This window comes from Vigna angularis, chromosome 2, assembly GCF_016808095.1.
Source record: "Vigna angularis cultivar LongXiaoDou No.4 chromosome 2, ASM1680809v1, whole genome shotgun sequence".
NCBI lineage: Eukaryota > Viridiplantae > Streptophyta > Magnoliopsida > Fabales > Fabaceae > Vigna > Vigna angularis.
In genome coordinates, this window is record NC_068971.1 from 50,596,943 (window position 1) to 50,615,630 (window position 18,688).

Below are 18,688 nucleotides of genomic sequence, written 5' to 3' on the forward strand. Positions count from 1 at the left end.
CTCAAATAATCTAGATACTCAATAAAAAAATATACACTTTTTAAATTATAAACCAATATATATATATATATATATATATATATATATATATATATATATATATATATATATATATATATCAATTAAATTAAAAGTATTTAAATTTATTTGTAACTTTGAGTGAACCAACCTTTTAGCAACATCAGGATTATCAAAATTATATTCCACAAAGATTTAATAAACATCTTAATAATTATAAATAAAAAATTGACAACAACTTCAAATATTTTCAAAAGTCAAAGTTCATTTTATTCCACTTCAACGTATCTCAATTTCAATTATAAAATCTAACTAATGGTTTAATGTAACTTACTACATAATTCTCCTTATAAATTGAATCTATCCAAATAACTTACTAACCTAACTTCTGGTATTGTTTTTAAAAAGTTTACTTAAAATAATTTTATTTTTACTTTTATTTATCTTCTTTTCAACAATATTCTTATATAATTAATAATGATGAATACAATAAGTTTGTATTAAAAAGAGACACGATCTCTAAAATTTTTGGATAATTGTTACTAAAATTGTATGAATAATTGTTTTTAAATGGAATGAGTAAAATTTACAAAAACCTGACTTTAACAAAATTCGTCAAATAGTTTTAAACAAGTTACTGTATATTTAAATTACAAAAATACTACATGATCTAAATGTTTAGAAATTTTAACAATTTCATTATATATAATAATTTATAATTGTTAATATTTGTTTTAAAAAAATTAAATTGTATACATGTTAAAAGACTTTTTTGGTCGTTTAGGCCGCCACAGTTGACAATTGAAGATCTGACAGAACTAATTATGATGTTCTATAAATGTCTCACCTACCTTTCCGGTAACAATTCAATTACCACCATCTCCGGTTATGTGGCAATCTTTTTTATTCATTTAAAATAGAGCTTTCATGTTAATTTTTCAAATGTTTTCTTTAATTTGTGGGACCTGAGAATAATATTTTAATCAATAACATGAAAAAAATATGGTAAAGAAAATTAAAAAAAATGGTTGAAATAATTAATTTTAAAGGAAAAAGTAACCGTTTAAATTAAGTTTAAAACTTAGAATGTGTATTATCTAAAAAATTTATGTATTTATATAATAAAAGTATAATTTTTAATTGATATAATAAATTCTATAAAATAGTATAATGTAAATTTATGATATACCATCTACATTTATAAATAATTCCCAGTTATTGAAATAGAGCTTACAAAAACTACAAATAAAATGTAAGAGTTAATAAGGGGGCTTATTTTATAAGGATTGAAGAATAGCAATTGGTCACATACATTCAGTTTTTTTCTAAAATATATAATGTGAGATGAATAGGTAGGAAGGTGGAAATGAATGAATGCTAGTACTATAAAAGATATGAAAGGGATGTAACTAGGTTGTCCTTAGATTGGTTTAAATCACATGTAAATAATTAATAAAATATATAAAAATAAAAAGTTAAACAGTAACTAAATCAAGATAAAATTAAAAAAATTGTTTTATAAATTTATCTTTTAATTAATTTTTTATTAAAATTATTATTTCGTTGATTTTATGGCTTCTTTAATTTTTTCATTTTTCCGATTTAATAATCTTTTTAAATTTAATTATTTTTTAATTATGAAATAACTTATAAAAAATATTTATAATTCTATATTTAATTTTATAATTATAATAATAATAATAATTTTATTATAATAAAAAAGTAAAGACATGCGTCAATGTGTTTTCACTAATAATTTTTAATTAATTAATTAATTAACTTAGTTATCTATTATACTCCAATATTTATATTCAAATATAATTTAACTTAGCAAAAATATTATATTGTCAATAAAATATTGGTATGAGTTTAACAAGTGAGATTTAGTTTTTTTTTTTTCATTAAGGACGATGAGAAGTCTAGCAAAATTACAAAAACATGTTTACTGTTCTCAATATACTATTTATTTAAGAAATTATTTTCCTATAAAAAAGACAGTTCCATATAAAATAAAAAATAATATTCTTTGAGTGGAAAAGTATCACGAAATCATTGTTTTATCATTGTAGATATTTTCTTGGATAAAGATTTTAAGTTTTTAAAAATAATATTATTAACATCATTTAACATATATTAGTTTTATAGGTTAAATATGTTTTTATTGTATAAACTATAAAAAAAACTACATTTTAATAATTTTTCAAGAAAATCTACGTGTGTACTAATTGTTACCACGTACGATGACACGTTGGGATCGTCATCTTCCTAACTTAAATATTTATTTGTTTATTCAAGTTTTCTCGAAATCAACCTTAAATATCAAACAATGAGTTTCTGACTTGATCCATTACTTCATTTACTACTATAGTATACATTATATACAAAATTTATTAATTCCTCTTAAAAATATATTTTGGGCTTGATGTCTAACATTTAATAACACTTTCTTCAACCTCTTTACTTTACTAGGATAATTTGGATAATTTTATACTCATAACCCATAAAAAAAAACACAGGCCTATAACCCCTTGTCATTTTTGGGTTTCTTACCTTTTGGAAACCAATGTCACCAAAAAAGGTTACTTTCTATTGAAATTTTTCCTCCAACTAAAGATCATTACGTTACCATTTTAAATCTAAATTTATTAACAAATTTTAAAATTTAAATTATCTATAAATACTTTTGTTGTTAACTAAAGTGTTAATATGATTAATTGATAAATTAAAATTTGTGTTATAAATGAAAATATTTGTTGATAATATATTCGATGATCAATTTCATATGTAATTTGTGATTGTTGTTACCTGTTTATATTTCTGTAGTTAAATCTTGGAATAAAATGAACCGATTAACTTATTTGATGTCATTAATAATTATTAATGGATTTCACAAAAGTCTAATGATTAAGTTTTGGATTTAGATGACTAATGATAATGGAGAAGGTAAAGAGAAGATCTTAAGTGTCTATAACATATTTTATAGATATGAGATGTCATTATGGTAGCCATAAAGGATAACCTACTCACATCCTTTCCATGTCTCTTTTATTGTGCCATTCATTCATTCATTCCTAACCTCCCCACCTAACCTACGAATCATTTTTTTAGAAAACTCAAATTTTGTGAGCAGTGATGCTATTCATTCATCAATGGTTATATATGTATTTCACCTTTAATTTCTTTACACATGGACCCTCTTTCTTTTCCTAACTTCTTTTCTTTAAGTTTTGAGACGTTTGGTGTATCCAATATTTAAACTCAATATGTTCATCGCTTCATTACTTGGATTTGGTGAGAATCTTTAGGATAGGTAAGATATAAGTAATACTAAAAATAATCATAAATATATATTATAAAGTTTCATAACTTTCTTTGTAAAATTCATCCTATATTAATTGCATTTTTCATCCTATATCAAAATTTTAAACACAACTGTAAAATATAATACATTTATTAAAAATATTAAAGAAATTAAAAGTTAAAGTTGAAAAAATAATTAATAATTGGAATCTAAGTATTTAAAACGTTATTATTAAAGTAATGGATTAAACATAATTAGCTTATATTAAAAATATGTGTTTTTGTGATATTAATATATATATATATATATATATATATATATATATTTATATATATATATATATATATATATATATATATATATATATATATATATTAATTGAATATTTACAGCAATTCATTCATGGTTGCTTTTAATTTTCAAAAGAATCCCTTCCTCTTATTAATTTTTATAGTTCTATCCTTTTACCCTCTGTCAATTTGAAATATAAAAGTATTTACATATTTTTATTTTATTTTATATATATTTTTTATTTCTAAAACAGTTACTAATTAATTTTTATAATGTAATTCATAAATTTTTAAATTATACGCCTGATTTGATAAACCATCTTATCATAAGGCTTAGCCAAATAAATTACTAACTCGTAAAATTCGAGTCAATAAAATTTTTTATTAGAAATTAACTATTAGTCAATATCTAAAATTTATAAAGTTTAAAGTAGGTAATATAGTAAATATATAAGTATACAAAAGAATATAATTAAATAAATTTTTATTATAAAATTAAATTTTATATTTTTAGAAAAATATATTATTATATAAATATATTTTAGAACTTTTTAAATGAGTAATTACTAAATATTTCCGTACTTTAAAAGTTATATATGATTCTTTTAAACCACAAGTAATTTGTAAATATTTGTTTTTAATATTAGAATTAAATTATTGGTAAAAGTTTAATAAATCAAAGATTTTGATATTAGGTTAGGAGAACATTTTCAATTCAAAACCTTGAATTAATTTAATAGGTTAAACTCTGACAAGTCAACTGGTTGAACCAGTTTGGTAACTTAATTTCATTAAAAAAAATATTATAATTTAACACGTATTCAATATTTAATATAATTCAACCAAATCTCATCCAACTTAATGGATGTCTAATATAACTTAGTCGAGATTTAAATCAACTCAAATAACCATCCTTTTAGCTTGAAATTCCTCATAATAAAACCTTATTAGCTTATTTTTATGCAATAAAATAAAACAATTCAGTCATATTTGATGACAAAAAAAAACAGACGCCAATATAATGTTAGACGGTATGAGATTATAAAATTTAAAATTTAATCCGTTTTTAATTGATAAATTAGTCTAACCCAATCTATTTTTAACAATGGAACGTAAATGGGATGGATTGTATTGTTCCCTCCTTGCCATCCTAAAATTTTATCATTAATATATTTTTATATTATATATACTTTTCTTTAAGAAAAATGACAAAACCATTTATAACGATAACCAAACAACCTCTTATTTGTTTGGTTTAGAATATGACAAATACAAAGTCTTCCTTGACCCTCCTCCACTCCTGTACAGGTGCAAACACTCATTCCTCTCTTCTATACCCGACTTCTCATATTTTATATCCTTCCCTTCTATTTTTTTTTTCTCTCATTCTTAATCTGAACCTCACAGACATGGTTGCACCTGCCAGACCTCAGTTTGTTCTCTTCGGATCTTCCATCGTTCAGCTTAGTTTCGGCCATGGCGGTTGGGGCGCCCATCTTTCTGACATCTACGCTCGTAAGGTATCTTCCTTCAACTGCATTCATTTATTGTCTTTTCTTTTACCTCTCAGCGCTGCTTTCTTCCATTGTTGCTCCACATTACAACTCCATCATCATCACATGCATCCTTCTATCACATCTATGATATCGTATATGTCATGTCACGTCGTTTTCTCAACGAGCTTAGTGCCACTTTTTTTTCACTTTTCTGTGGAGAGGCGGTTGCTAATTCTTCAATTTAAAACGCTATTACATTCTTGTGCATATTCCGACCACATATACATGATCTGATGCCTCTATAAATTCTTTATGGGAGGCAAGGTTTTAATGAAAATCCTGCCTCTGAAATTTTGGCCTCAACTCTTTTAAGGTTTTTGGGTGTCTGTCATTGCAATTGTGGCTGTATCTCTTTGCAATTTCCTGTAATACAAACCGCAACTGCAGCAGGAATTGAACTTTTTAATCCCTCAATAATGAAAAGTAGCATAAAAAATAATCCTTTGCGCGCCAATTAAAATGAGATTGAGGGGTTAAATTTGTATCTTTTTTTCTAATGTTCATGTCATTTGCTCCAAAGGATGCCAGTTTAGTCACTTATCTTTGACTTTTTTGTCTCATTAATTGAGTATAATATTCCAAACAATGAATTTACTTCAGTGCATAAATTCTTGTTGATTCAAGTGTGGCACCACTATTGACTTGTAAGTATTGCCATCATTGAAAGTATTCCCTCATTTTGTTAGAGGCAATTCGGGCAATGTTCTTTACTTGAACTTATAGGAGAAGGAAATAAGATGAAGTAATGCAGTAAAATGAACCTACCATCTCTGTTTGTTAAAACAAACTTCCAAAAATTAGCTTATGAAAAGGTCCAACACCATCCAAGATTGTTGAGATCCATAAGTTGATGATAACTTGTGTGAGAAGATTGATTTATAGTTTTTCGTTTCGTTTCGTTTCTTTTCTTAGACGTGCTTATGAAAAGTTTATCAAAATTGAGCCCAATGAAATCATTTTGGTTGGCTTCCGTTGTGGTTACAACTGTCTTTGTCCTAGTCATGCATTCGAATTTTTATATTTTACCCTTTTTAAGGGCCTCCTAAACGAAGCTCTGGATGGTTACAAGTAGAAAGCCTGTGCAAAGACTGTATCCAGGCATTTATATTTCATAAGTGTGTAAAGAGGAGATATAAGTATGCACTCTCTTCTGTGCGAGTGTATCCATATCAAGAACCTTTTCTTTGTTTTTCCTTCACTAATGAACTATTCAGAATGGTCATTTTTAGACTATGATGATACAATTTTAATTTTTGGTGTAGGCTGACATAGTGTTGCGAGGATACTACGGATGGAACTCTCGACGTGCCCTCCAAGTGTTGGATCAAGTTTTCCCAAAGGTATTGTACCTAAAAAGAAACCATTCACATGACAGAACTCAATCAAAATTATGCATATCGTGTAGCTATTCTTCACACTATCTGATGTTTGATTGCCTTATGCTTTAGTCTAAAATGGCGTATGGGTCAAAGAACACAGTTTCTTGAAATAATGCACGATCCTTTTCTGGTTCTTGATGTGATTTCCATGTGGGATATGTTGCTAACTTTATGCTCTCTCAATTCATTCTTGAATAATTCCTTTGATGTAGTCTATTATCCTTCCTACGTTATATAATTTGATTTATGGGACTTCCCAGGATGCTGCAACCCAACCTTCTCTTGTGATAGTTTATTTTGGAGGTAATGATTCCATGGGCCCTCATTTGTCTGGCCTAGGCCCTCATGTTCCTCTTCACGAATATATTGAAAACATGAGAAAGATTCTGATTCATATTCAGGTACTTCTGCAGCTATGTTAATCATTTGGTTCTTTTTTCATAAGTGCACACTTCCTTTCAATAGAAACTGATCTGCTCACTTCAAGACACAGAGCTCTACAATCTTGATTTTCTCAATATGAAGGCTACACCATTTTTTTAAAACGTGAAGGTTTAGGAAATAAATTGATATATTGAAGGACCTTTTGTTGACAAACATAATGTAATGCAGATAAGAAAACCAGCCAGCATCACATTGTTTTATATCTTGCCTATTCTTGGTTTTTTAAAGCTGTTTCTCCAATGTTTCTCATAACATAAAATTAACATAAATCAACTATGCATTCGTATTCAGTTATGAAATTTAGTTTTCTTGAGAACGCCGGTTGCTGAATTAAGACGAAGAGGTGTCAAGAAAATATAGTCTGTGGATAATAATGGCCACCCTTTCAAATGGGCTGCTTATTGTTCTATTTCATAGTCTTTTCCACATATTACCAGGTCAAATGAATCGGGTAAAGATGAAAGAGAAAACAACTAAAAGAAAAAGGATATCTTTGAAATATCTGAAAAATGATTTGCAGTTATGCAGGAATGCAGCAGATTGTAACTTCTATACTGAAGAAAAATAGATCTTACGCATGATGTTTTTTGCCTACTGTGATGATCATAAATGCGTTTTTGGAAGTGAAACTATTACTTGTAATTTAATGTGAGAATCTTGACTGTCAGGGTCTTTCTGAAAGGACACGGATCATCGTTCTCAGTTGTCCTCCTGTCAATGAGGAAAAAGTGCGTGGAAACACTAGGTAGCCTGAAGATATTTTTTTTTTCACATTTTCAATGCTGTAGTTTACTTATTCAGATAATTATTAAGTTCCAATCTTATCTTTTTATTTCCATTTCTTAATCAGTGGAGTTCTTAGTGAGCTGGTAAGAACGAATGAATTGTGCCAAAGCTATTCAGAAGCTTGTATTAAGCTATGCAAGGAACTGGATGTCAAAGTTGTTGATCTTTTTAATGCATTACAGAAGAGAGATGACTGGAGGAATGTTTGTTTTACGTAAGTTTCATTACCTCTACGACTTATCTTTTATTTTTCTAAAATATTATGAGATTTCAGAATGGTGTCATATAGAAATCTAATTGTTTAATACCCAAATCCTTTAGTTGCTCTTTCCCGGTATCTTGCTTTCTTTTCAAGATCATTCTGCAATCTTCCATCTTAAAGGCATGTTGACTGATGCTATCTTTTGGTTAATTTGAACTTGCATTTATCTTCAATTCACTGGGCTTTCATGTACATAAAATTTAAACCATTGATGCTTGAAAGATTATATGACATTGAATTGGCTTTTGGATCTTAATAATAAGTGATATTAATGTAGATAAATTTAGATACTCATTAAAAGAAAAATGACATCAAATTAGTCCCTAAATGCTGCCTTTTGTGCATAGAAGGATGATTTCTGTCTTAATTTCCACGACCTGAGGCACTAAATTGATGCACATATCTCTCAGGGAGTTAGGGGCCAAAGTGATGTAAACCAAACATTCTAAGGACCACATGGGTTTTTTTCTCTAGAATTTATATGCACTCCATATTTAGTTTTAAAAAAATCTAAAATAGAGTTAACAATAAAGTCACACCAGTGCTAAAACCAAAGTTCATACAATTCTTCTTTTTATCTCCTTATGCTTGAAATTGTTGCTTGTTCTGATCTCTTGTGAAATATATTAAAGAACATGTGAATGAGAATGATGTAAATAGACTAGTTTACCTAAAAAATATCTATAATTGTTGTCATCTTCAATGAATTTTGCAGTGACGGTATCCATTTAGCAGCGGAGGGAAGCAAAATAGTGGTGAAAGAGATACTGAACGTGGTTAAGGAGGCTGACTGGGAGCCATGCCTCCACTGGAAATCTTTGTCCACTGAATTTGCAGAAGACTCACCATATGATCTGGTTGCTGCTGATGGCAAAACTACATTGAATCCTTCTGAGTGGACTTTTTACAGAGAGATTCAGTGGGATTAGGTTGTTTGCTTATTGACTTTAATAATATCTATTTGCTCTCACCTCCATCCAGGAGTCAACCTGTCTGCCAAATCCTAACAGTATTTAGCAGATTCCTATATTATTTAAGTTTTTTTTATCAGACATCTTGATTGACTATTGGGTGATAGTATTGTCCTATATTTTAGATAATATGTTATTTCATGATGGTTTAGTTGAAGACAAGTTTAATAGAATTAGACATTGGATATGACTATTATATTTGGGGAGGGAAAGAGTAGCCACTTATATTTAATCATAAGAAAAATTGAATGGAACTTTTACAATAACTAGAACTTTTATGCATTGCACAAATATTTCTCAAATTCTAATTGAACATATAAAAAATGTTAAAAATATAGTAGACATATGTGAAAATATTTAATTATAAATTTATACTTACTTTTTAAAAGCAATTATATTTGTCAAAGTAAAAAAGTAAAATAATGGAGACTCCCTTGTTGGACATGTAGGCCTTGTTAGTTTTTTAGAAGTACGACGACTCTATTGCTCTTGACGAATATCTAAGAATGTTCATGAATCAAATGACATTCTACACCTTGAATGATCCCTTCTTCATCTCGTTGAAGGGAGAAGTGTTGGTCTAGTTCAATTTCTTTCCACTCAAATCTATTGATAGCTTTGCCGCCATTCGTTCTAAGTTTGGGACACAATTCATAACAAGCAGTCCACAACACTTAATGTCCATTGTTTTAGTGAAAGTTAGATAGGAAAAGAAGGAATAGCTTCAAGTGTTCATGGAACAGTTTGGAAAGGTGGTGTCAACACTCAATTTCGTCCGGATTGACTAAATATTCTTGTTTTATTGTATTCTCCTCATAAAAGGAAAAATTTTAAAAAAAAAATGTAAATAAAAAATAAAAATAAAATAATAATAAATAAAAAAAAAAAAAGAGAGATGAAAACGTTCGTCCAAACAGTGACCGTTCGTCCTTTTCACTATTCAACCGTTCGTCCGGTATTTCAGCTTGTGAGCGTTCGTCCTCTTTGATCAAGCGTTCATCCTCTACCGTTCGTCCGTACCTGACCATTAACGCTCGTCCTGCATCATGGCGTTCGCTTTTTCCTCTTCGAAACGATCGCCCTCCATGTGCGTTCGGTTTATATTTGTCTTATGAGCGTTCGGTCATCACTTGAACACTCGGTTGCTCACTTGAACGCTCGGTTTCACTTTTGAACGCTCGTCTCATACCGTTCGGTCATTCTTCGCCTCAAGTATTCAAGCTAACGACCGTTCATCCCCTAGTGTTCGTCCCCTTACCCTACATGCAATCCGCGTTCGTCTTTTCTCAGCTTAAAGCGTTCGTCCTGCTCCACTGCGAACGTTCCGTTCCATCTTGTGACTGTTCGACCGTTCGTCCTCTTACCCTTTCTGCCGCTCGTCCATAAGTGACTATTCAACCGTTCGCCCATTCATGCTTGTTGGGACGTTCGGCAATTCTTGTGCTCAACGTTCGGTCTCCACTGTTTGAACGTTCGTTCTTAATGTGGTTTTGTTCTGAGTTTAGCGAGCGTCGAAGCCGAGCGTTCGGTCTGTTTGAGATATCGAGCGTTCGGGTAGTGACTGTGAGCGTTCGGTTTTTCGTTGGTTGACCTTGTGAACGTTCGTTCTTTGCTACGGTTTGCGTTCGGCCTGTATCAGATTGTTTTACCTCGTGAGCGCTTGGTTCGAGCGTTCGTTCATTTAATGTGAAGGTTCGTTCGTTTTCTGTTTGAACGAGCGTCCGAATAGTGGTGGCTGCACTTTAAAAAATGGTCTGAACTTTCCACCGAAGAAAACCACCTCCAGCTGCCACTGTTCGCCATTAACGGTCTGACAAAGCATCCACAGTATGGGTTTCTGGCAATAAAAAAAGACGGAGAATATTTTGCTGGCTTTTCAGAGTTCATGGGGCACCACTTGTTTTTGTCCTCCACGAGGCAGCCCCAAGGACCATCGGATTCTCAATAGAACAGATGATGAACCTTCATCTCCTGGGGCCCCCACACACTCACTAAAAAAGGGATTCCCACCGTATCAGCTGACACTCACCATTACCAACCTTCCCATAATATTCCACTATTCCCACTGTATCAGCGGACACTCACCATTACCAACCTTCCCATAATTTTCCACTATTCCCCACCATATCAAACTCCACTCACCATCACCAACCGCTCACTTCATTGAGTGCTCCACTGAGTCCCACGGTAACAACTTCCACTATCCCCACTTCCCACCTTTCTCCATTGGAAGCTTGCCGACAACTTCATCATCTTCTGCCAATTTAAGGAATGCAACACTGTCATTCGCGAGGGGACCAGGGCCGAACTCCAAACTCTGGACATATATCATCTCCAAACACCCATCATGCTACACTCCTGACCATTCTTCATTCATTACCAAGCACAGGGACCAATTTTCATTCATCAAACACCTGAAATGATGATACCATGACCGAACTTCAAATTCTGGAGGAGTCTTCATCTCCAGGAGCCCATCATCTCCCTTCATGACGGCCAACCCCTATCATCACCTCTCTTTACTTCATTTTGATCTCCAAGTGTTAATGACCACGGCACAAAGCACTGGCTCCTCTCACCCGTAACTATCCCAACCATTTCTTCTTCACAACTCATTCACTACCTTCACTACATTTCCCGTCACAATCCTTATTCCCTCACCCAACCTTTAATCTTCATCCATTCCCAACAACCCAAATACACCCACGGCTACGGGGAATACCTCTATCTTCAACCATAATCCATCTCTTCATCCCTACACCTTCATGCTACTAGTAACTGCCCATCATCCATATCCACCCACTGTACCTATCATCCTTCAAAAACGCCATTGACACATAGCCCATATCACCATCATCAACACTTATACCTTCGAGACGGCCAACATCCATCCTCCATATTCCCACACAGCCAACAACTCACGGGACCTAACACCACTACTGGCCTTCATCTCCTCCCCTCACGCTACTCACCTGATTCACCCGGAACCATCAATAACCACTCGGCCAGAGACAAGACAGATTTTGAGAACCTGAAATATTGAACCAACAGTCATGGGTTGAACCAATTCGTTTTTGCACTCTAATGAACATTGCACCACTGTAACTCACCACCGTGACCGGTCCAACACCGTCATCATCTTCCTCGAAAACCTTCCACCCAAACCGCCAAGTTGCTGCCTCCATGCTTCAACCGCCGCTGTCATCCTAGTCACCGCCACACTATCACCTTGCCTCACTACTCCCAGCCAAACTTCTCCTCCTCTTAAACCGCACCCCCATCTTCATCACATTCCCCATCTAACCCAACACTACAGTGGCAGTCACCGCATGCCATCACCTTCTCAACCCTGTTGCCACCGTGAAACTCCCTATCACTGCCTGCCTCATATCTCCATTCTCCATCACCCATCCTCTTCCCTCTCAACACTTATCATACTCACCAAACCAGACTCAAGCTCCAGCTTCAACCACAATCCATCAACCACCGAGAAAGAGTCCCAGCAAGTAGCTCTCATCCAAGCTTGAAAGAAACTCACCACCATTGCAACTTCCAGAAGTCGGTGCAGCAACTCTCATGCATGCAAACTGTCCAGGAGCTTCTCGGCAGTAGAAACACCGTCCAGTTGGTTATGGGGAAAGGAGCTTTCACTTGGAAGGATGATACGGACAGCAGCTTGGAAAGGAAACACGGTCCAGCCACCAACAACAAGTAGAAGCGTGAGAATCCAGCAGCCACCCTCCGTCCCGTTACAACAGAAGAACTCGCCATTTCTCCAACCTGCATCCTTATACCTCACGGCCAACATCGATCTTCAGTCAATACTCCCTCACGCTACAACACTCCACATTCAGAGGGTGGAGCACCTTATCGAAAAAGGCAAGCTAGCCATGAGGTTAGTAATGCTTCCCACTCCTTGTTCTACTGAGTTTGGTTACTTGTCTTTGAATATGTTGGTTACGTTGCCTTTGAACGTTGTCTCTCTGTCATGTTGTTGCTAAGTTTGCATGGGTTGAGTTTGCATGTATTGTTGTTAAATAGATGTGTTGTGAATATTCGTACCAATCCATTGTTACCGAACAACCATCACACCCAACCTTCTTGACATCCACGGCCACTGTTAATACTTCACGGCCACTGCCTATCTTCACCCATCATCATTTATCCCCGCCAGCAGACTCATCTTCCATTAGCAACCATACACCTCTGGCCTCCATCTCTGCTGAGACTCACTGCTATATCCCTTCCTGATCATCAACCCATCGTCTTCATCTTCATTCACCAGATATCACGGCCTAACCTCGAACATCATTATCCATCCCTTGCTGTACCTCCCCAGATACTTCGACCTTTATCATTCACACACGGCTAACATCCATCAATCTTCATCACCTTCACCCTTACACCTCACAGCCGCGGTCCAGGGGCACTGACTCCACCCTTCTCTCTTCTCATCTGTAACCATCTCAACCATCTTACCCTATTCATTCCTAACCCCTTAACACGGAACCCATCTTCGAGTCATAGTCATTATCATCTCGAATCCTCCATCACCATTGTTCTCTGTCAGCCACCGGTTATCACCACCGGCCACCGTGAGTGTCATCAATATCCCTGTGGCACCTTCACAACCAATGTAACAGTCACCTTTTTGACCTCCCCCTCCACCGTGATCATTTCGCCATCTCAGTCCAACCCAATACCACCGTAAAAACCAACAACCATCACGCTCGCATCAGATCTCCAAACCGCCACTCACAAGCCACCATGGATATCACCCAACTCACCGTTTCTTTTTCAAATCTCCGCCACCCACTCTGCACCGTCGTGAAACCCTGACCTCCCAGCCGTCGTCGTCTTCTCCCTGCCACACTCTCAACCCCAAAGCATCCACCGGCGTCGGCTATCGCCGCCATATTCCCAGCCGTTACCACTCCGCCATCTATGCTTGCCATCCGAATCTTCAGTCAGCCGGTCTCGCGGCCAACACCATCATCCTTATTCACCTGCACACCCCATATGTTCGTCTGGGCCATGGCCCAGTTTGCTGTTGGAATTAAAATTCCATCCTTGCACCCTTATTCATGTTCGGTTTGTTTTCTTGCTTTATTTTTATTATTTAATGTATCCCTTGTACAGTACCCGCCCCTTTGTTTTGTTTATATTTGTTAAACTTGTTTTATCATTTTACATAAAATTTACAAAAAAATGAACAAAAATAAAATAAAAATAAAACAATAAAAAATATATAAAACTTTAAAAAAACATTTAATGTAATAAATCGGTATGAGTACTCGTGCGATCGTACGCATCAGCCTAGTACTTATTGCCCAAATATAAAAAGAATAAAAAGCCGTGTGAGTGCTCGTGCGATCGTACGCATCAGCCTAGTACTCATTACGCAAAACAATAAAAAAGAAAAAGCCGTGTGAGTGCTCGTGCGATCGTACGCATCAGCCTAGTACTCATTACGCAAAACAATAAAAGGAAAAAAGCCGTGTGAGTGCTCGTGCGATCGTACGCATCAGCCTAGTACTCATTACGCAAAAAATATGTTTTAAAGGTTTAGGCACATGTGTGATCACACGCATCGTCCTTGTGCTAATAACCTCTTCATTCTTCTAAATAAAAAATACCAAAAAAATGTAAAATCATCAAAAACTAAAAAAACATCTACTTTTCAAAACAACGATCAATATCGCCTAGGCAGAACTACGTGATCCTTGATTCTCCACCAAAAGTGGAGATACGTAGGAGCAAGGCCAGTCCTTGTCAGGCTCACTCTCCCAAAAATCCAAATCATTTTCCAAACAAATTCTCAAACAATTCTCAAACAAATTTCCAAGCAGTTTCTAAAAGAACTACGTAACCCTGATTTCTCACATGAGAATACGTAGGAGCAAGGTCAATCCTTGTCGGGCCCCAAAAAGCTAAAAAATATTGTTTGTTTCTTTTGAGTTTTATTTTAAGGGAAAGTTAAACATTTTGAAAACCACATCCACATTCGCGCATTTAGTTAAGGGTACTGCCTTAGGGCAGGCGTTGTAGGGTGCTAATACCTTCCCTACACGTAACCGACTCCCGAACCAAGAATCTGGTTCAATTTGACCGTGCCTTATCATTTTATGGTTTTTCCGTAGTTTTCCAGAATAAACTATGGTGGCGACTCCAAAATCTCTTTTCAAAATATTTAGCTAATTTTTTATTGGATCGTCGTCCCGTCGCGATTCCGGTTGCGACAGGTGGCAAGGCATATCCAAAACCTCAGTCATGAGGTGACCATGCATCACATGATGACGACCTTACGACCTGGATCTTTCGTTGATAGCCTTTGCATGAAGCCAACAGAGAACATGGACGAGCTGAGGTAGAGAGTCGCTTGGTTCATGCAGGTGGAAGAGATCTAGGACTTTTGGAGACAGATGAGACAAGAAGCCTTGTCCAGTGATAAGAAGGCATATAAAAAACCACACAGGAAATGGTATGATACCTACTCTAAGGAGCCAACCAAAGGGCCATGCTTTTATTAGTATATTCATCTCAATAGGGCAAGGATCCTCGAAGAAGCTTTGAGTGCCAAGTTGTTGCCTCCTCCCTAGAAGAGGCCTACTCCTTGAAATGTTGATAGCAATAAGCATTGTCTATTTCACAAGAATATGGGACATACAACGTAGGAGCGCACCACCCTACACGACAAGATAGAAGAGTTTATCAAAGCGAATCACCTGAAGAAATATATCAAGATTGAGCGGGAAGAGAGGAGCCCACCTAGCAGGCCCAACCTTGAAAGAAGTTCGCAATGCGAGTCGAGAACAGAACGTCATAAAAAGCCTTTTAGGCGTAAGAGCTTAAGTAGAAGGTGAGATTGTCCGCACAACAATAGTGTCATCGTCAAAATTACATAACATATCTTCTCCTTGGTCGTTCGCTTAATTGGGAATGAATATTGTTTGGCCTTTTCTGATCGACCAGACTCAGAAGAAGTTTATGCTTATCGCTATAGACTACTTTACCAAGTGGGTGAAGGCAGAACCTTTGGCGACCATAACAACTTAGCAAGTGCAAACCTTCGTATGAAAGATCATATGTCGCTTTGATCTTCCCCACACGATCATTACCGACAATGGCTAATAGTTTATCAACAAAAAGTTGGAGGAGTTCTATAATAATTTGTGCATTAAGCATGATACTAGTTTTGTTAAGCATCCTTAGATGAACGACCAAGTTGAAACGCTCAACAAATTTATAGTGGCTGAGCTCAAGTGACATTTAGAAGAGGCAAAAAGAGCTTGGGTAGATGAGCTACCTGAAATTCTATGGGTTTACCAGTGTTCCCTACATGGTACAACTGGAGAAACACCATTCAACTTGACGTATGGTATTGATGTCATGTGTCCCATAAAGGTTAGTTAACCTTCTCTTAAAAGACAAGTAAACGACATAAGTCTTAACGATGCACAACTAAGGGTGAAGTTGGATAACTTAGAAGAGCAAAAGGAAGTGGTCGTCGTCCAGGTAGAAATGTACAAGAGAGTGATAGCACGAAGATACAATACCAAGGTTAAGCTGAGAAGCTTTAACGTAAAAGACCTAGTTTAAAGGAAAACCAATGAAGCTCATAAAAAGTTGGCACATGGTATGTTTGCGTCGAATTGGGAAGGATCTTTCAAAATTATAAAAGATATAAAGAATGGAGCATAACACCTTGAACACCCGAACAACAAGAGCGTCTCCAACACTTGATCACATTTAAAGTTTTATTTGACTTAAAACATTGTAATGTATGATATTTCCTACCACTAGCACTTTTCCATGAAAGTTTTGGTTGATAAGGTTTTAACGAAATATCTTAAGTCTAGTTCTAAATGTTCAAGGAAGAGTTCGCAAAGAACCCTTACCGACGTTCTAATTGCAAACGGTTAAAAAAGAGTTCTGCATACCAATCGCTCTAATTTCCAACAATAAAGGAAGAGTTATGAAAACTACCACTTGAGAATTAGATAACTTCCTCCATATCCACCGGAGAATTAGATAGCTCTTTTTTAGCCGCTTGGCTTGTGCTTATAGTAATCTTGATGTTCAATAACGCACGCACACCTCAAGAGACTAGTTTCTTTCTAAATTGTAATCACAAACTCTAAGTTGTTGGAGCAAGTTTCCACGTTTGAATTCCATGGCTTCATCCCATTGAAGTCATTAGTTGGGCTTCATCCCATTGAAGTCATTAATTGGATCTTTCTTGCCGAGAACTCGGTGCAAAGCAAGTCCTACACGCTGTTGGGACCTTCAGGCTATTTCTCAAAGTATTTAGGGTGACACCTCTGCCTCTCGTTTCCGTTCACACAACATTTATTGTTTATCTACTATTCCCATTTCAATTGTTGAGTGTTGTGCCTCGGTTGCAACAAAAAATCTAAGGCTTTGTTCTTTTGGGTGTATTTGGGGGAGATGATTTGAATGAATTTGAGTGGATTTAAGGGTAATTTTTTAGTTGTTTTTTTGAGTGGATTTGTGGATAATTGAGAGTGGATTTGGAAGTAAAGTTTGTGAGAATTAGTGTAGAATTTGATTGATGTGATAGATTTTAAAAATTAGTTTAATTGGTAAAAATTAAAGATTACCAAAAATGTCCCTAATTATAAAAGTAATATAAAATGTTATTTATAAATGTTATATTTAATTGTAAAAATGTTTATAAAGAGAAAAAAAATTATGAATAATTTATAAAATTAATGTTTAAAAATTATAAAAATTAAATAATCAACTTATTTTTAATAAATTAGAAAATATAATCCATTCTATAACATATTCATATCACGTGAAATTGAGAGTATAAAATACAACAAAAAATATATTTTAAATTTAAATAGTTGAAAGTATATACCTAATTTTATTAAGATGTAGATCTTTTTAAATTATAATATTAAAATAATTATACAAAAAACTGAAAAATAAAATAAAGAGGTGTTAGTTTGGAAAAGGAAATGACCTTGGTCAAACTTCATACCGCTGTAACCGGTTACGACTCTGCTGTAACCAGTTACGTCACCCTCGTCGTTCTGTAACAATTGAAGGACACATACGACTTTTTCGCAACAATCCACTCAAATCTCTTCGATTTTGCGAGTGACCAAAATCGAGGGTATCCCACAAATCCATTCTCGACGATCCATCATTTTCCTCTCAAACGACAACACAGTTTGTAATTCATCACCCGCAATTTCGCTTGAACAGTATTATCTGTTCATGCGAACACAACCTAAATGATGTTTGACCCAACATTAAACACATTTTCCTTTTAGTCTTTCACAGTTTTTCCCATCATATCATGTGTTGCGCTTTTTTTAATGACAACCGAACACAACCAACGCCGTAAGGTCATTATTACAGCTGGAAATTTTAGCTGTAAGGAAAATAATTTTGTTAACCTGTATCGGACACCGGATTGCTTCTGGTCCTAATGCCTAATGAGAAAGGAACATACATAGTTATTCCTGTAAGTATTGTTATCTAGTTGACCAAATTGTCTCATCGCACTCCTCCAACATAAATCGATTTCATCATTTAGATTCCGAATCCTATTTCACTTGTTTACTGCCAGAGTTTTTGTAAACAGTGTAACGTAAACGCCCTTGAAAACATGAAAAGAGCAATAGGTAGGTACAAGCGGAGGAAAAAACA

General features: G+C 34.5%; 1 protein-coding gene across 1 annotated transcript; it reads left to right on the top strand.

Moving 5' to 3' along the window:
- Positions 1 to 4,841: 4,841 nt before the first annotated feature.
- Positions 4,842 to 9,164, top strand: LOC108328095 (GDSL esterase/lipase CPRD49). Its single transcript, XM_017561890.2, has 7 exons — positions 4,842 to 4,917; positions 5,017 to 5,129; positions 6,428 to 6,505; positions 6,805 to 6,945; positions 7,657 to 7,733; positions 7,839 to 7,988; positions 8,752 to 9,164. Exons 1-7 carry the CDS (start codon positions 4,872 to 4,874, stop codon positions 8,963 to 8,965), a joined length of 819 nt encoding a protein of 272 aa, XP_017417379.1. The 5' UTR covers positions 4,842 to 4,871; the 3' UTR covers positions 8,966 to 9,164.
- Positions 9,165 to 18,688: the final 9,524 nt, after the last annotated feature.